Source organism: Chiloscyllium plagiosum, unplaced genomic scaffold (assembly GCF_037043375.1).
Source record: "Chiloscyllium plagiosum isolate Xiang-an unplaced genomic scaffold, Cpla_swu_hap1 HiC_scaffold_19, whole genome shotgun sequence".
In the NCBI taxonomy this organism is placed as follows: Eukaryota; Metazoa; Chordata; class Chondrichthyes; order Orectolobiformes; family Hemiscylliidae; genus Chiloscyllium; species Chiloscyllium plagiosum.
Window position 1 is genome coordinate 18,705,393 of NW_028270157.1, and position 16,302 is coordinate 18,721,694.

At 45.1% G+C, this 16,302-nt stretch overlaps 1 protein-coding gene across 1 annotated transcript in view; it reads left to right on the plus strand.

Moving 5' to 3' along the window:
- abtb3b (ankyrin repeat and BTB domain containing 3b) overlaps positions 1-16,302 on the plus strand; it is a 142,714-nt gene that overhangs the window by 111,823 nt on the left and 14,589 nt on the right. The window contains exons 4-10 of the mRNA XM_043709855.2: positions 981-1,133; positions 2,159-2,324; positions 3,087-3,176; positions 5,731-5,832; positions 9,313-9,406; positions 13,502-13,637; positions 13,911-14,131. Coding sequence (XP_043565790.1) covers positions 981-1,133; positions 2,159-2,324; positions 3,087-3,176; positions 5,731-5,832; positions 9,313-9,406; positions 13,502-13,637; positions 13,911-14,131 — 962 coding nt within the window. The remainder of the gene's footprint in view (positions 1-980; positions 1,134-2,158; positions 2,325-3,086; positions 3,177-5,730; positions 5,833-9,312; positions 9,407-13,501; positions 13,638-13,910; positions 14,132-16,302) is intronic.

Below are 16,302 nucleotides of genomic sequence, written 5' to 3' on the forward strand. Positions count from 1 at the left end.
AGGGTTTGAATCCGATTATAGCAGATGGTGAAAATTGACTTTAATTAAACACTGAACTAATGATGACCATGTAGCCATTATCAATTGTCATTTTAAAACCTCATGTTCCTTAGGGAAGGAAATCTGCCGACCTTTTCCATGCCTGGTCTACATGTGACTCCAGACCTGCAGCAGTGGGGTTGACTTTTAATATCCAGTTAGGGATGGGCAGTGGGGTGATTTGCCCACATTCCATGAATGATTTCTTTTCTAAAAGTGAGAGACTGGAGTAGGCCACCGAAGCAACAGTGTCAGTATGGTACTGAGGGGTGCTACAGTGCCAGAGGTGAGATGTGAAGCAGATGCCAGCTCACTGTCTGAAACCCATGAGGCTGTTTGAAGGAGAGCAGAACACTCCCCTTCTTGTGCCTGCCATTTCTCTCAAAACCAAGAGCTGGTTAACAGGCCTGTTCTCAGTTTGTTGGATTATTGTATGTGCAGCTGAGTAAACTTGAAAGTTTCATTATTGAACTTGAGCTGCAGGATGATCCAGATGATTGAGGTTTATAAAATCACGAGGGGCAGCTAAGGTGAATGACGAGGGTCTTTTTTCCCTAGGGTGGAAGACTTCAAAGATAGGGGGCATACTTTCAGGTGAGAGGAGAAAGATTTATAAAGGGCACAAGGGCAACCTTTTTATGCACAGAGTCCTTCATGTGTGGAATGAACTGCCAGAGGAAGTGGTGGATATGGGTACAGTTCCAATGTTTAAAAGACATTTGGATAAGTACATGAATAGGAAAAGTTTGGAGGGATAGGGGCCAAGTGCATGTAGGTGGGGTCATGGGAACATGGTCGGTGTGTGCTAGTTGGACTGAAGGGTCTGTTTCCATGTTGCATGACTCTGTTGTATGTCACCATTAGTTTTGAACTCAGTCAGAATGTATGGGTGATACGTTTGAGTGAAGTTTGGAGCATTAAGGCTGTGCTGTCATCTACAGGCCATTCCTGGTACTGCCTCCATTGATGGAGTGGATACGAGTGGCTGTGGCCCACGCTGAGCATCGCCGAAGTTTTTCCATCGACAGTGACGATGTGCGACAAGCTGCCCGCCTCTTGCTCCCTGGAGTTGATTGTGAACCTCGCCAGCTAAAGTACGACCGTAACTCTAAACCCTACTGACAGGGGGCACTCAAAAAACAGCACTGAGAGGTTAATGGGGGTAGGAGGGAGAGTGTTGAATCTCCCTAACTCCTTCCCTTACAGTCTCCTGATTTACTGCAGGGGGCTTGGTTTACATGGGTTTAGGGTGAGAGGGGAAAGATTTAAAAGGGAGCTAAGGGGCAACTTTTTCACACAGAGGATGGTGTGTGTCTGGAATGAGCTGCCAGAGGAAATGGTGGAGGCTTGCATATAAAAGGCATCTGGATAGGTATATGAATAGGAAAGATTTAGTGGGATATGGGCTAAATGCTGGCAAACAGAACTAGATTAATTTAAGATATCTGATCATCATGGACAAGTTGGGCTGAATGATACAGCTCTATGACTCTGTCCTTTCGCATTCTCCCAGCCTTTCTTAGCCCCTGCTCTTCATTGGCTGTTGGTCAGGGAAGTGAACAGGGTTGAGAGATCGGGGGAAGGTTGTTAAACTGAATCTACAGACGGGAGGGCTATACTGGCACAGTGGTAACATCCCTACCTCTGGACCAGAAGCCCCAGGTTCAAGTCCCACCTTCCCTGGAGGTGTGTTTAAAAATGAGGACAGGGGAAAGTCAGGAAAAGCAGCCCACAGGAGAAAGAGAGAGAAAAGGGGAGAACGCATTAAAGGATGAACAGTAACAAAGCTGAGAGAGACAACAGAAAAGAATGGAAGGAGAAATGGAAGGAGCTATTCCCTCCAATGGAATCCTTGCTTGAAGATTGTAATTATTGCCCACTCTATTGAGGTCTGTGAGAATCACATGCAGGTCAGATACACTGGGATTTTATGGGCATTGCTGCCTGTCTATAACCTATTTGCACATTCCTGGAATATTTGCATGGAATGTCATGGCTCACTGTGGTGAGATTTGAACAGATGATCTCTGAGCTCAACAAGACAGACATGATGCCCCTCTTGTACTACTTGTGATTGAGCTCCCTTCTCTCTTTCTTTCTCTCTCTCTCTCTCTCACAGAGCTGATGACTGCTTCTCTGCCTCCCTGAAACTTGACGCAGCAGCGACTGAGGCCAAGTTTCACCAAGGGCTGGGATTCCGCATGTTGAACTGTGGCAGGACAGACCTGGTCAATCAGGCTATTAACCTTCTGGGACCTGATGGCATCAACACCAGGAGTGAGCAGGTACAGCAGTGGGCTGTGAGTTGAAGCATTTCAGAATAGAAATCCCTTCTCATTTGTTAAATTGCTTGAGAAATATAAATGGCTGACAATTCTGTGCCATTTTCCTCCAGCATTCATTTAACATCCCTCAAACAGAATCATACAGCATGGAAACAGACACTTTGGTCCAATCAGTCCATGCCGGACATAATCCCAAACTAAACTAGTCCCACCTGCCTGCTCTATATCTCTCCAAACCTTTCCTCTTCATGTACTTACCCAATTCTCTCTTAAACATTGCAGTTGTGCCCACATCCACCACTTCCTCAGGAAGTTCATTCCACACACTAACTACCCTCTGTGTAAAAGAAAAAAAATTGCCCTCCATGTCTTTTTAAAATCTCTTTCCTCTCACCTTAAAAATGTGTCTTTCCAATGTCAGGTTAATGTCACGAATTAGCCACATTTACAATATTCATGTGTAATCATTGTCATAATGCAAATAAAATTATTTCTGCGGGTTATTTTCTGGGAAGGATCCATGATCTGGATCACATTATTGTAAATATTGCTGTTGTGTCCAATTTGGTGCTGGCATGTATTTTAGAAGTACCTTTCACTTTTGGGTAGGAATTTTAAAAGTAATGTACCAGTTATCTCAGTTATGTTTAACTACAGATAGCATGGAGCATCTTATAAGTCGCTTAACATTTATCTTCTAATATTAATCAATGCAGCTCTAGCTATTGCATAATCTGTGAATATGGACTTTTTAATGCGCAGGGTCTGAGTCCACTAATGTATGCCTGTGCTCGGGGAGATGAGGCCATGGTCCAGATGTTACTTGATGCCGGAGCAGATGTAAACTGTGAGGTAATGAGAATGATCGAGGCTGCAGAGTGAGTCTTAAACGTTTGTATAGCACCTTTTCCTGTCCACCAGGAGTCATTGGATTTACAGCAAGTGAAGTACTTTTGAAGTTTAGTCGGCACTGTCATGTGGAAAATGCAACAGCACATTTGTGCATAGCAAGGTCCCACATGCAGCTGCCTGATAATAACAGGGTTACCTGGATGTGATGTTGATTAAAGGTTATATATTGGATATCAGGGCAAACATGCCTACATTTCAAAATAATCAGGTGGATCATAATCTTTTACGTTCACCTGAATGAGCAGACGGGTTCTCGGTTTAAGGTGTCATCTGGAAAGAAAGTACCTCCAACAGTGCAGTACTCCTTCAGCGTTGCCCACTCATTGACCACACTCCTGCGAAGTGTGTTAGAGATGTTTTACTGTATTAACAGGTCTATGTAACTGGACATTGTTAATTATCAGTACATTTATCATAAAGGAAAGAGATCCTCCAAAAGCTCAAAATATTCTGCACCTGAATATCCTGTAAATAGCAAGTATGTGATTTATTGGGTGGGGCTGTATTAGTTTCCATCTGTTAGACCCGATGTCTTTATGGATTAATTAATTCATTAATATTTAAGGTGCACATGGTTGTACCAGCCTTTCCCTCCACTCTGATGTGTAATTTCTGATTGCAGTTATTGAATGTATGCACTGGCTTTGGCACCTGTTTCTACCATTGACAAGAATGGAATTTTGCTGTCGGAGAATGTTACAGTGTAGATGAAGACCACTTTGGCAATGCAGGTTCTTAAAGAAAATCTTGCATTTATGTGGCAACTTCACAACCAACGAACATCTCAAAGTACTTTACAGCCAATAAGTGTTTGTGAAGTCCCTCTTGTAATGCTGGAAAGAGCAATATCAGGTTTTTTTCCTGTATTTTTGTCATATGTATGCAATGTTATCCAATTTCCTTTTGAATGCTATCACTGAGTCTGCTATGTGTGGGGTCTTGCTGTATACTCATTGGCCATTGCATTTGTCACACAAAACAACACCTCAAAATAATTAATTTGATGAGATGCCTTGTGTTAGACTTCAAGTTCTTTCTTTCCTTTTTTTGTCCTTTTTGCTCTTCTCTGTAAACATCAGCACTGATATAAAATACATGTCAATGATGTTTCCATGCTATTAGCAGTTACCAACTATAATTAAGCCTTTCTGTATTTTTGTGGTTTTGGTGTTTTTGAGCTGGTGTGTGTGTGTTGGATAGCATGTGTGTACGCTGTGATGTAAAGTATTTGCTTTATTTTAAATATAATTTATCTTTGAGGTTGGACTTTGAATTAGTGGTATGTGGGTTTTGGTCTGCATGTTTGAGATGGTTTAATGATTAATTTGTTGATATTTTTGTAGCCATAGTGATTTAGTTATAAAAACTAACAACAGTCTGAGAGAGAAAGAGTTCTTGAAGATTTAAAAAAAAAGAGAATGCTGGAGAAATTCAGCAAGACTGGCAATGTCAGAGAGACATGGAGATAACATTTTGATACTGGACTTAAAACGTTATCTCTGTTTCTGTCTCCGTAAATGGTGTCAGACCTGCTGAATTTCTCCAGCATTCTCTGGGTTTCTGTCAGATTTCTAGCTTCCATAGTTTTTTGCTTTTATTTGAGTTATTAGAGGTTGATGGGTAACTGTTCTGATTGGGAGAGTTTACAATTGAGAAAAGTAGACAGTTGTGCATTCAGCTTTCAGTTTAAAAGGCCAGAAAATGGTTGGTTGATTTTCTTCTAATTAGGGGAAATATCTCTAACTTGGAGAAAAGCTCTTGGATTTCAGTTTGGCAGCTTTGTAGAAATGTTACCTGAACCTGGATGTGTGAAATAGTTTGCAACTGTTAAGAAATACTTTACTTCAGTGTAAGAAGTTTAGTTTTAAAGTTCCAGGTCAGAAGTGTTTGGTTAAAATCCTGAAGAGATATTTTGATGCTAAGAAAAGCAATGCTCAGTTGTAGGAAGAATTGAGGAAAAAGCCATCAGGTTCTCAGGATTAGGGAATTGAAGCCACGGCTGAGTCAAGCTCTGTTTGATAGAAAGAGAATTCTCTCTCTGGTGGTTGAGTATTGTAAAGAAGCGCTGTTCAGGTTAATTGGATTATAATTTACCATGTGTTTCAAAATCTTTAAACTTATGTCGTATTTAAATAACTTCATTTCTTCAGTGCTATTAACTTGTTTTATTGTTAAAACGGAAGCTGTAGAATCATATGTTTGTGTTTCAGTGAAAGACCATTTCGTTAACACCAGGAAAAAAAACAAAATATGATCCATTAAGTCAGATTTTAGTTTGGGATCTAACTTGTCCAGTTATAAAACCAACTGGGATCAGAACATCATATTGCAGTCTGTACACATGCTTGTACCTGTATGTACATTGGTGTGAGTTGTGTGTTGGAGCATGTGTGTATTGGTGTGCAATTTCCTGTGCGCAAACATCAGTTGGACTGTGTGTGTGTTAGTGTACATAAACTCAGTCTGACTTGATAACTTGTTCTATGTGCTACAGGTTCCCAGCCCATCTCTCAAATACCCGTCTATCCCTTTGGAGACACGACACTGGACTGCTCTGACCCTGGCTGTGCTACATGGTCACATCGCTGTAGTTCAGGTAATCCACAACAGTCATCAAGTGCTGCCACTTATCTAAAGAGGAATATTAATGATCAGTAACTAAATCAAGCAGAAAGTCCTGTAGTCTGTGTCATTGAATATTCTCCGATGGTCAGTGCAGGCTGTAAATTAAATGTAGAGGTTCTGAAAATCTCACTCCATTGCAGCAAGACATAGCTAGAGACAAGAAGGATTTTCAACATTTGTGCACCTTGACTTCAGGTTTGTTTTCACAATCTTGCTTCATTTAAAGGATGTGGTATGGCCATTACCTGACCTTTTTTGTTTTCGTTCCTTCGTGGGATTGCATTTACTACCCATCTCTCATTGTTCCTGAATCTGAGTGGCTTGTTAGGACCATTTCAGAGAGCAGTTGTGGGTCTGGAGTCACATGTAGACTGGACCTGGTAAGGACAGCGGTTTCCTTCCCCAACAGACATTAGTAAAAACCTGTCTGATTCCCAACAATCAATGATGGCTATACTGTGACAATTAGGCTAGCTTTTAATTTATTATTTTTGATTCAAATGTCCCCATCAGCCAAGTGGGATTTTAAACTGTTCCCAGATCATTAGCTTGAGGTTCAGGATTAGTAATCTAGGGAAAATACCACAAGCCATCACTTTCCTGATCAGCTGTAACAATGTTAAAACCTTCATTTGCTCCTCTATTTAATACATGAAAGTAGGTCCCCCTTTCCTGGCACAATGGATCAGATTAAAACTCGTCAGCAATTTCTCCACACACACGCTCATCCTGTGAGAGACTTCACACTCCGAGTGCAGAGTCTGTCAGTTGATTGTATTGACACCTTGCCAACAGTTCGAACAGGACTTGCGTTTGCAAACTGGTTTCAGGAAGAGAGGATTTAGTGCTCAAGGCAATTTAAAGAAGATTTTCCTGAATAGCTTCTCACTCAGGGACCTGGATCAGGTTTCAGCCTCAGCTGAAAGGGGGAAGTGAGGAATCACTATGCAGACTGGGTGTTATCATTACAACTCAGACCTCAATCTGTAGAGTTTTGAGACAGAACCTGCTGTGACGCCTACAGAGGAGGGTAATACTGATAACATGCCACCTTTAGGCATTGAGAGGAAGCCACATGTAGGCCTCATTGGACATTTTGATTTCTCTGTATTCATTGCTCCCTGCAGCTGCCTCTCCCCCATGAACACCCACCCTGCTCTGGTGCCTGACTAACCCTAATAGTCCCCGCAGTGTTCCAAATCCCCTCCTAACTTCTGATCCTACCTTCTGCTCTTCAAACTCCCCCACCATCACCAGTAGGAGAAAGTGTGGACTGCGGATGCTGGAGATCAGAGTCAAGAGTGATACTGGAAAAGCACAGCAGGTCAGACAGCATCCAAGGAACAGGAGAACTGATGTTTCGGGCATAAGCCCTTCATCAGAAATTAGGCTTATGGGTGGGGGGCTGAGAGATAAAATTGGAAGGGGGTGAGGCTGGGGGGAAGGTATCTGGGACTGCAATACATAGATGAAGGTGGGAAAGAGGTGATAGGTTGGAGAGGAGGGTAGAGCAGATAGATGGGAAAGATAATGGATGGGTCAAGAGGGCAGTGCCGAGTTGGGACTGGGATAAGGTGGGAGGGGGAGGGGAAATGAAGAAACTGGTGAATCCACATTAATGCCGTGGGGTTGCAGAGTCCCAAGGCAGAAGGTGAGGCATTCTTCCTCCAGGCGTTGGGTGGTTACGGTTTGGTGATGGAGAAGGCCCAGGACCTGCATGTCCTTGGTGGATTAGGAAGGGGAATTGAATTGTTCAGCCACTGGGCACTGGGGTTGGTTGATGTGGATGTCCCAGAGATGTTCTCTGAAATGATCTGCAAGTTGGCGTCCCGTCTCCCTGATGTAGAGGAGGCCACTTTGGGTGCAACGGATACAGTAGATGACATTAGTGGAGGTACAGGTAAATTTGTGTCAGATGTGAAAGGATCCTTTGGGGCCTTGGATGAAGGTGAGGGTGTAGGTGTGGATGCAGGTTTTGCACTCCCTGTGATGGCAGGGGAAGTTGCCAGTAGTGGGCTAAGGACTGGTGGGGAGTGTGGACCTGATGAGGGAGTTGCGGAGGGAAGGTTGGTGGGTGAGCACCAGGGAGGGGGGGTGCGTTCTGTCCTTGTTGCATTGGGAGGGATGGGATTCGAGGGTGGAGGTGCAGGAATTGGTCATCCTGGGAACAGATATAGTGGAGACGGAGGAATTGGGAATAAGGGATAGCATGGTGGGAGGAGGTGTAGTCCAGGTAGCTGTGGGAGTCTGTGCGTTTGTAGTAGATGTCCGTGATTAGTCTGTTGCTGGAGATGGTGATGGAGAGGTCCAGGAAGTGAAGTGAGGTGTCCGAGGTGGTCTCAGTGAATTTGAGGTTGGTGAGGTTGAACTGTTCAATCTCCTCGTGGGGCACGAGGTAGCACCGATACAGTCATTGATGTAGCGGAGGAAAAGGTGGGAGATGGTGCTGGTGTAGCTGTGAAAGATCGACTGTTTCACATACCCGACAAAGAGGCAGGCAAAGCTGGAGCCCATGTGGGTGCCCATGGCTACCCCTTTAGTTTGTAGGAAGCGGGAGGATTGGAAGGAGAGGTTGTTAAGGGTGAGGACCAGCCAGGTGGATGAGGGTGTCAGTGGAAGGGTACTGATTGGGACGGCGTGAGAGGAAGGAACGGAGGGCTTGGAGACCTTCGTCGTGGCAGACAGATGTGTGCAAGGACTGTTTGCCCATGGTGAAGATAAAGCATAGGGGGCTAGGGAAATGCAAGTCTTGGCAGAGGTGAAGGGCATGGGTGTTTCCCGAAAGTAGGTGGGGAGTTCCTGGACTGAGGGGGGACAGGACAGTGTCAAGGTAAGCAGAGGTGAGTTCAGTGGGACAGGAGCAGGCTGAGACAATGGGTCGACGGGAAAGGCAGGTTTGTGAATCCTGGGTAGGAGGTGGAATCGGGCGGTGCGGGGTTCATGGAAGATGAGGTTGGAGATCCCCAGAGATGATGAGGTTGTGAATGATCTGGGAGATGATGGTTTGGTGATGGGAGGTGAGTTCGTGTTCGAGGGGGCAGTAAGAGGACGTGTCTGTGAGTGGGTGCCTGGCTTCAGCGGTGTAGAGGTCAGTGTGCCAAATGACCAGAACATGCCCTGCCCCCCCCCACCCTGCTTAACAATGATAGTGTTTCATTCCTGGAACCATTTCTGGTAAACCACCTCTGCACTCTTTCTACAAGAGACTAACTACCAGATACATGGTAACTAGATGGCTACATTTAGAGATGTACATTATTACTGGAGGATTTGAATATATAAAGGCCTTTGCTGTCAGTGTTAAAAATGCAGGTTTCTCAAAAAGTCAACCAGAAGATATTTTCTAATCAACTCGTTCTGAGATGTTTTTGCACGCCTCTGGAGCAGGTGGGACTTGAACTTGGGACTCCCAGTTCAGGAGTTTTAACAATTTTCTCCTCTTCTCCTGCAGTTGCTGCTCGATGCTGGTGCGAATGTCGAAGGGTCTGTCGGACAAGGGGGTGAGAATTACTCTGAGACCCCATTGCAGCTAGCAGCTGCAGCCGGTGAGTGACTTGGGAATACTGTAGGTGTTCGAGCATATCATCAATGGCACGTTCCTCCAAATCCACAGCTCGAGAGCTCAAATGGTTGGGGCTTTTATCAAAATTGGCACATTTGTCAGAGAATCCATTTGGAATTTGCTGATAGGATGGACACCCTCGTGGGAGAGAGTAGAACCAGGGGACATAATTGGGAAAAAAAAAGATGTCTTCCCATTTAAAATGGAAATTCTTTCCAAGACTTGAGTTGTTGAAACTTTAGTGAAGGCAGGTTGTTGAATATTTTGAAGGCAGGAGATTCTTGGTTAATAATGGAATGCAGTGGCAGTGGTTGGGGGAGGTGTGGTGGTGTTCGGCAGGAAAGTGGATTTGAAGCCACCAGCAGATCAACTGCAATTGTCTTGAATGGCAGAGCAGGCTTGAAGGGCCTAGTTCTAATTTGTATCTTAATAGTCTCGGTTCCAAGCTCCTATCTTCGGAAGCCTCATTGCCGGTGTTCAGAAGAGAGTTGATTCCTGGAGTTCAGACCCTAACTGCCTAATTGCATGATGACCTTTTTCTACTTTGTCTACTTTCTACAGGACATCTGTCAGATGTGATTCCGCAATTGGTCAGAACTTGCTTAGCAATCCAGAGTTGCACTAACAACAGAATTTAAGATAACCATCAAATGTGTAACAAGGCTTCGCTAAAAGCAGCACACGATCATGATTTTATTTCATGAAAGAATTAAGTTCAAGACTTCTGTTTTCTTTTAAATTACCCATGAGCTTGGGAGCCTATAGTGTCCCATTTCTTCCTCCATGGCAATGCCTTTGCCAATTAGGTGTGGTGCTGGAAGGGCTTATGCCTGAAACATAGATTCTCCTGCTGTCTGACCTGCTGTGCTTTTCCAACACCACACACTCAACTCTGATCTCCAGCATCTGCGGTCCTCACTTTCTCCCAATCAGGGATCAGTTGGAAACTAACAGTAAACTGTTCAGAGACCATGGGGTAGATTGCCCCAGCACTGGTAAGCGAGCAGCAGCGCAGTAGGTGGCAGACTCCGGCAGTTGGGCTGGCTATCTGCTTCTTTGAGGTAGAATCAGAAAATGCTGGAGAAACTCAGCAGGTCTGGCAGCATCTGTGGGGAGAGAGAGAGAGAGAAACCAAGTTAGCGTTTCGAGTCAAATGAGATATTTCTTAGGAACAGAAGGAGGTGGAAAAGGGGTGGGCTTTACACCATTGAAAGGAGAGGAAGTTCAGAAGGGGAGGTCACAGAGAGGTTAGAGGATGGGGATATTAAATTTCAAATGTTATGGCCATTCACACTCTCTCTAGTGTTTTGTTTTCTTCACTACAACCGTTACCATCTCCTTTTGCATTTTGTTACTTATGTTTGTTACGTATGTGAATATGATTTAGTGACCAACCACCACGTTAACTAATTTAAATAAAATATGACCTATCGAGCTAGGAATTTAACTTGACCTGTATTATCGACATCTGGGATTGTAATAATTTTCAAATCTAAAAATGCAGAAATGGCACTGGGTTCTTCGGTCTTGTGATTTTATCTTTCTTCCAAGGGTAGAATAGTCTATATTCTGCTCTGACATCCTGGTGATCCTCCAAGAACATGCAACAGAAGCAGGAATAGATCATTTGATGCCTCAAGCCCTGCTCCACTGCTTAATAAAATCATTCTATTTGATCGTGGTGTTAACTTGCCATCGTGATGCCTATAACAGAAGTCTTTCTTATCAGTCAAAAATCTGCCTGATTCAGTGTTGAATAAATTCAATGGTCAAATGTCTCCAGTACGGTCTTTTTTTAAAAATCCATTCGTTGGGCATGGGTGTCACTGACTGGGCCAACGTTTATTGCCTGTCCCTAGTTGCCTTTGAGAAGGCGAGGGTTACCTACCTTCTTGAGCTGCTGTAGGTGGACCCACAATGCCGTTAGGGAGGGAATTCTACAATTTTGACCCAGCGACAGTGAAGGAACGGTGATATATTTCCAAGACAGGATGGTGTGTGGCTTGTAGTGGCAGTGTTCCCATGTATCTGCTGCCCTGGTCCTTCTAGATAGAAAGTGCTGTCTGAGGATCTTCAGTGAATTCCTGCGGTGCAGCTTGTAGATAGCAGCAGCAGCGTGTACTAAGCATCAGTGGTGGAGAGAATGGATGTTTGTGGATGTAGTGCCAATCAAGTGGGCTGCTCTGTCCTGGACGGTGTGAAGCTTCTTGAGTGTTGTTGGAGCTGCACCCATCCAGGCAAGTGGGGAGTATTCCATCACACTCCTGACTTGTGCCTTGTAGATGATGGACAGGCTTTGGGGGGTGAGGAGATGTGTTACTTGCTGCAGTGTTCCTTGTGTCTCAGCAGCTCTTGTAGCCATTGTGTTTATATGACTAGTCCATTTGAGTTTCTGGCTAATGGTAACCCTTCGGCTATTGATATTTGGGATTCAGTGATGCAAACAGCATTGAAAGTCAAAGGGCAGTGGTGAGTTTGTTTCTTATTGGTGATGGTGATAGCCTGGCATTTGTGTGGCGTGACTGTTATTTGCCACTTGTCAACCTAAGCCTGGATATTGTCCAGATCTTGGGGCATTTGGACATGGACTGCTTCAGTATCTGAGGAGTTGGAATGATGCTGAACATTATGCAATCGTTGGTCAACATCCCCACCTCTGACCTTAAGATGGAGGGAAAGTCACTGATAAAGCAGCTGAAAATGTTTGGGCCTAGGACACTACCCTGAGGAACTCCTGCAGAGATGTCCTGGAGCTGAGATGACTGATCTCCAACAACAAAGCTCTCTTGTTATGTGCCAGGTATGACTCCAACCACTGGAGAGTTTGCCTCCTGATGCCCATTGTTTCCAGTATTGCTAAGGCTCCTTGATGCCACACTCATGCAGCCTCAATGTCAAGGGCTGTTGCCCTCACCTCACCTCTGGAATTCAGCTCTTTTTAACCAGGGCTGGAATGAGGTCATTGGCTGAGTGACCCTGGTGGAACCCAAACTGGGTGTCACTGAGCAGATGCTGCTTGATAGCATATGCTGACATCTTCCATCACTTTACTGATGATCGAGAGTAGACTGATGTGGCATTAATTTGTCCACCTATTTGAATACTGAACATACCTAGGCAATTTTCCACATTGTCGAGTAGATACCAGTGTTGTAACTGTGCTGGAACAGCTTGGCTAAGGGAGCGGCAAGTTCGAGAGCACAAGTTTGGAGAAGAGCATTCCAAAGACTTAAGAACTGCTTGGACAAAAAAACTGCATCATCTCTGTGTCAAAAGGGAGACAACTTATTCATAAAACATTCCCTTTTGTCCTGATTCCATTTGAGAGTAAACTTGCATCAACCCTTCAAAGCCCCCTCAGAATCATAGATATTTCAGCTCGTGTATCTTGATACACTGCAGCCTATTGCTTGTTCCTAATGTTTGTTGTTTTCTGGTCAATCACATTTTTATGGTTTTCTTTTTGTCTGTCTTTTGTTTATTATTTTGTTCGTTCACTCCCACCCATCTCTCTTGGTGGGTCAGTGCTGAGGGAGAGCTGCACTGTCAGAGAGTCAGTACTGAGGGAGCACCACATTGTCAGAGGGTCGGTGTTGAGGGAGCGCCGCGCAGTCGAGGGTCAGTACTGAGGGAGTGCCATGCTGTCAGAGGGTCAGTGTTGAGGGAGGGCGCGCAGTCGAGGGTCAGTACTGAGGGAGTGCCGCACTGTCGGAGGGTCAGTGCTGAGGGAGTGCCGCACTGTCGGGAGGGTCAGTGCTGAGGGAGTGCTGCACTGTCGGGAGGGTCAGTACTGAGGGAGTGCCGCACTGTCGGAGCGTCAGTGCTGAGGGAGTGCCGCACTGTCGGAGGGTCAGTACTGAGGGAGTGCTGCACTGTCGGAGGGTCAGTGCTGAGGGAGTGCAGTTGTGTCTGAAGGGCTAGTTAAATGCAAGGTTTTTTTAAAATCTTTTTTCATGGGAACAGGCAGTCCGCAGTGCTACATTACCCATCACTCACTGGTTTATATTGAAACTGTCAGACTGGAATCATTAACTGAACACAGCTTTGTTCTGACAGGACAAATGTGTTGGGGTTTCAGGTAATTTTGAACTTGTGGATATACTCCTGGAGCGGGGAGCAGAGCCGATGATTGGGACGACATGTCGGAATGGCTTCTCAGTCACTCCACACGGTGACATGAGTGCGTACAGCCAGGCTGCTGCTCATGGCCACAGGTAACTGGGGAATGGGTGGGGTGGGTGTGTGGGGTCAGCACCTCTCACTGAGGGGATGGGGGTGCACGAGCATTCAGACAGAGAGGAGCGGATGGGTAAACTGGGGCTGAACTGCTCGAGGTGGGCACTGGTTTGGATCGGATACAGCGAGTTGCAGTTTATCCAGCTTCCTAGTTTGCTTGAGGTTTGCATGTTTGGGGACTGCCATCACCCACCATTCCTTGGAATCACTCATGAGCGTTATTCCTGTATTTTCACATCCTGCCTGTTTAGGAATGTGTTTCGGAAATTGCTTGCCCACTCGGAGAAGGAAACGAGGAACGTATTGTCCCTGGAGGAGATTCTGGCCGAGGGGACAGATCCTGCAGGGTCGACCTCAAATTTCACAGGCGCCAACCGGAACAACAAGGCCCGACTGAATGTCCTGAGGGAGGCCGTGTATCACAGCTCCGAGCATGGATACGTCGACATTACCATGGACATCAGGGGATTTGGTAAGTGTGTATGTGTGTTTCCCTCTTTCTCCCTCCCCCATCTCTGGCCTCTGTCTGTCTGTTTCTTGCTACCTGTCTCTGTGTCTTTGTCTCACTCTCTGTTTGTGTAGTCTCCTGTGTCTTGTCTGTGTGTCTCTTCTGTTTCTGCTGCTCTCTACCTGTGTGTGTGTCTCTCTCTCTCTCTCTCTATTTTTGTCTCTCTCATTTTCTGTCCATCTCTCCCTTCTGTCTCTTTCTTTCTCCCTTATTATATTTCGCTCTCTGTCTTTGCTCTTTTCTATTGCGCTTCTCTTTTCTCTCTCACGCTCCTCTTTTCTCTCTTGCGCTCTTTTTTCTCTCTCGTGCGCTCTTTTCTCTTGCGCTCCTCTCTTTTCTCTCTCTCTTTTCTCTCGTGTTCTCCTTTCTCTCACTCTTTTCTCTCACAATCTCTTTTCTCCTGTGCTCTTCTCTTTTCTCTCGCTCCTCTTTTCTCTCTCACTCTCTCCTCTTTTTTCTCTCCTTTTTTCTTTCTTCTTTCTCGCTCTCCCCTTTTCTCGCTCTCCCCTTTTCTCGCTGTCCCCCTTTCCTCGCTCTTCCTCCTCTCCCTCCTCTTTTCTCTATCTCGCCTCTTTTCTCTCTCCCTCCTGTGTCTTTTCTCTCTCTTTCCTTCCTCTTTTCTCTCTCTTTCCTTCCTCTTTTCTCCCTCTTTCCTTCCTCTTTTCTCTCTCTCTCTCCTCTTTATTTCTCTCTCCTCTCACCTCTTTTCTCTCTCACTCTCTTCCTCTCCTCTTTTCTCTCTCCCTCCCGTCTCTTTTCTCTCTCTTTCCTTCCTCTTTTCTCTCTCTTTCCTTCCTCTTTTCTCTCTCTTTCCTTCCTCTTTTCTCTCTCTTTCCTTCCTCTTTCCTCTCTCTTTCCTTCCTCTTTTCTCTCTCTCTCCTCTTTATTTCTCTCTCGCTCGCCTCTTTTCTCTCTTGCACCTCTTTTCTCTCTCTCTCGCTTTCCTCTTGTCTGTCTGTTTGTCTCACTCTCCTTTCTCCCGTCCTTCTGTCCGTCCATCCATGTTAAATTCCAGAAGGATGAAGAATATGATTTTTTTTCTCTCAACAATAATTGTGATGTGTTTTGAGAGGCTCTGTGATGTTGCTGTGCAAATGCAAGCTCCTTGGATACCCTGTGGTTTTTCCCCCAGACGCGAGCTGAGAATTTCTGAGAGTTTCCTGTTTCCTATCATGTATTGCTATTTCTTTTTACCCAAGGTAATTACTTAGCATAAATATTTACCAAAAAAATTACAAATTGACTACTACAGAAAGGACACTAAAATTCCACTTTTCTCCATGTTCCGACCCCAAGGTGCTACAATACAATTTGAATGCTTTTGATATTTATAGTCTTCATTTCATGTCATTTATTCAGCTTGAAGGCAAAACATTTCAAATTGAATATTACAGAAAGTGAAATAAAATTGAACTTTTCTTCATGCATTTGCTTGAAGTTCATTGGTCTTTCAGTCCAAAGAGTTGGCCTTGACCAAGTGCCGCAGACTGGGGTGGCATGGTGGCTCAGTGGCTAGCACCGCTGCATCACGGCGCCACGGATCCAGGTTCAATTCCAGCCTCAGGTGACTGTCTGTGTGGAGTTGGCACATGCGCGTGAGTTTCCTCTGGGTGCTCCAGTTTCCTCACACAAAGGTCTGCAGATTAGGTGGATTGGCCTTGCTAAATTGTCCATAGTGTCCAGGGATGTGCAGGCAAGTTGGATTATCCATGGGAAAATGCAGGGTTATAGGGATGGGGTAGACGTGAGAGTCTGGATGGAATACTCTTTGAAGGGTCCGTGTGGAACTCAATGGGCCGAATGGCCTGCTTCCACACTTCCACTCTACGACTGACACACTCTGAGGTCCAGGACTCAGGGATGCACTAAACCTTGGGGCAACAGCTGCAGAGGCTCAATGGGTAAAGGTCACAACCTGAGGCCCTTCAAGCCCTTGTGCACTGAGGGACTGGGACTTGAGTTGGGTCCTTTCATTGGTTGTCGGAGCTTGCAAATTGCCACTTGTGGCCTGCCTTGTTGTCTTGCCGACAGCTTCTGACCTTGAATTGAATTGAATGATTTATTGTCACTTGTGTTATACAGTGAATAATACCGTAAACTACAGTGAAAAGCTTCAACTGTTGCCACAATCTGGC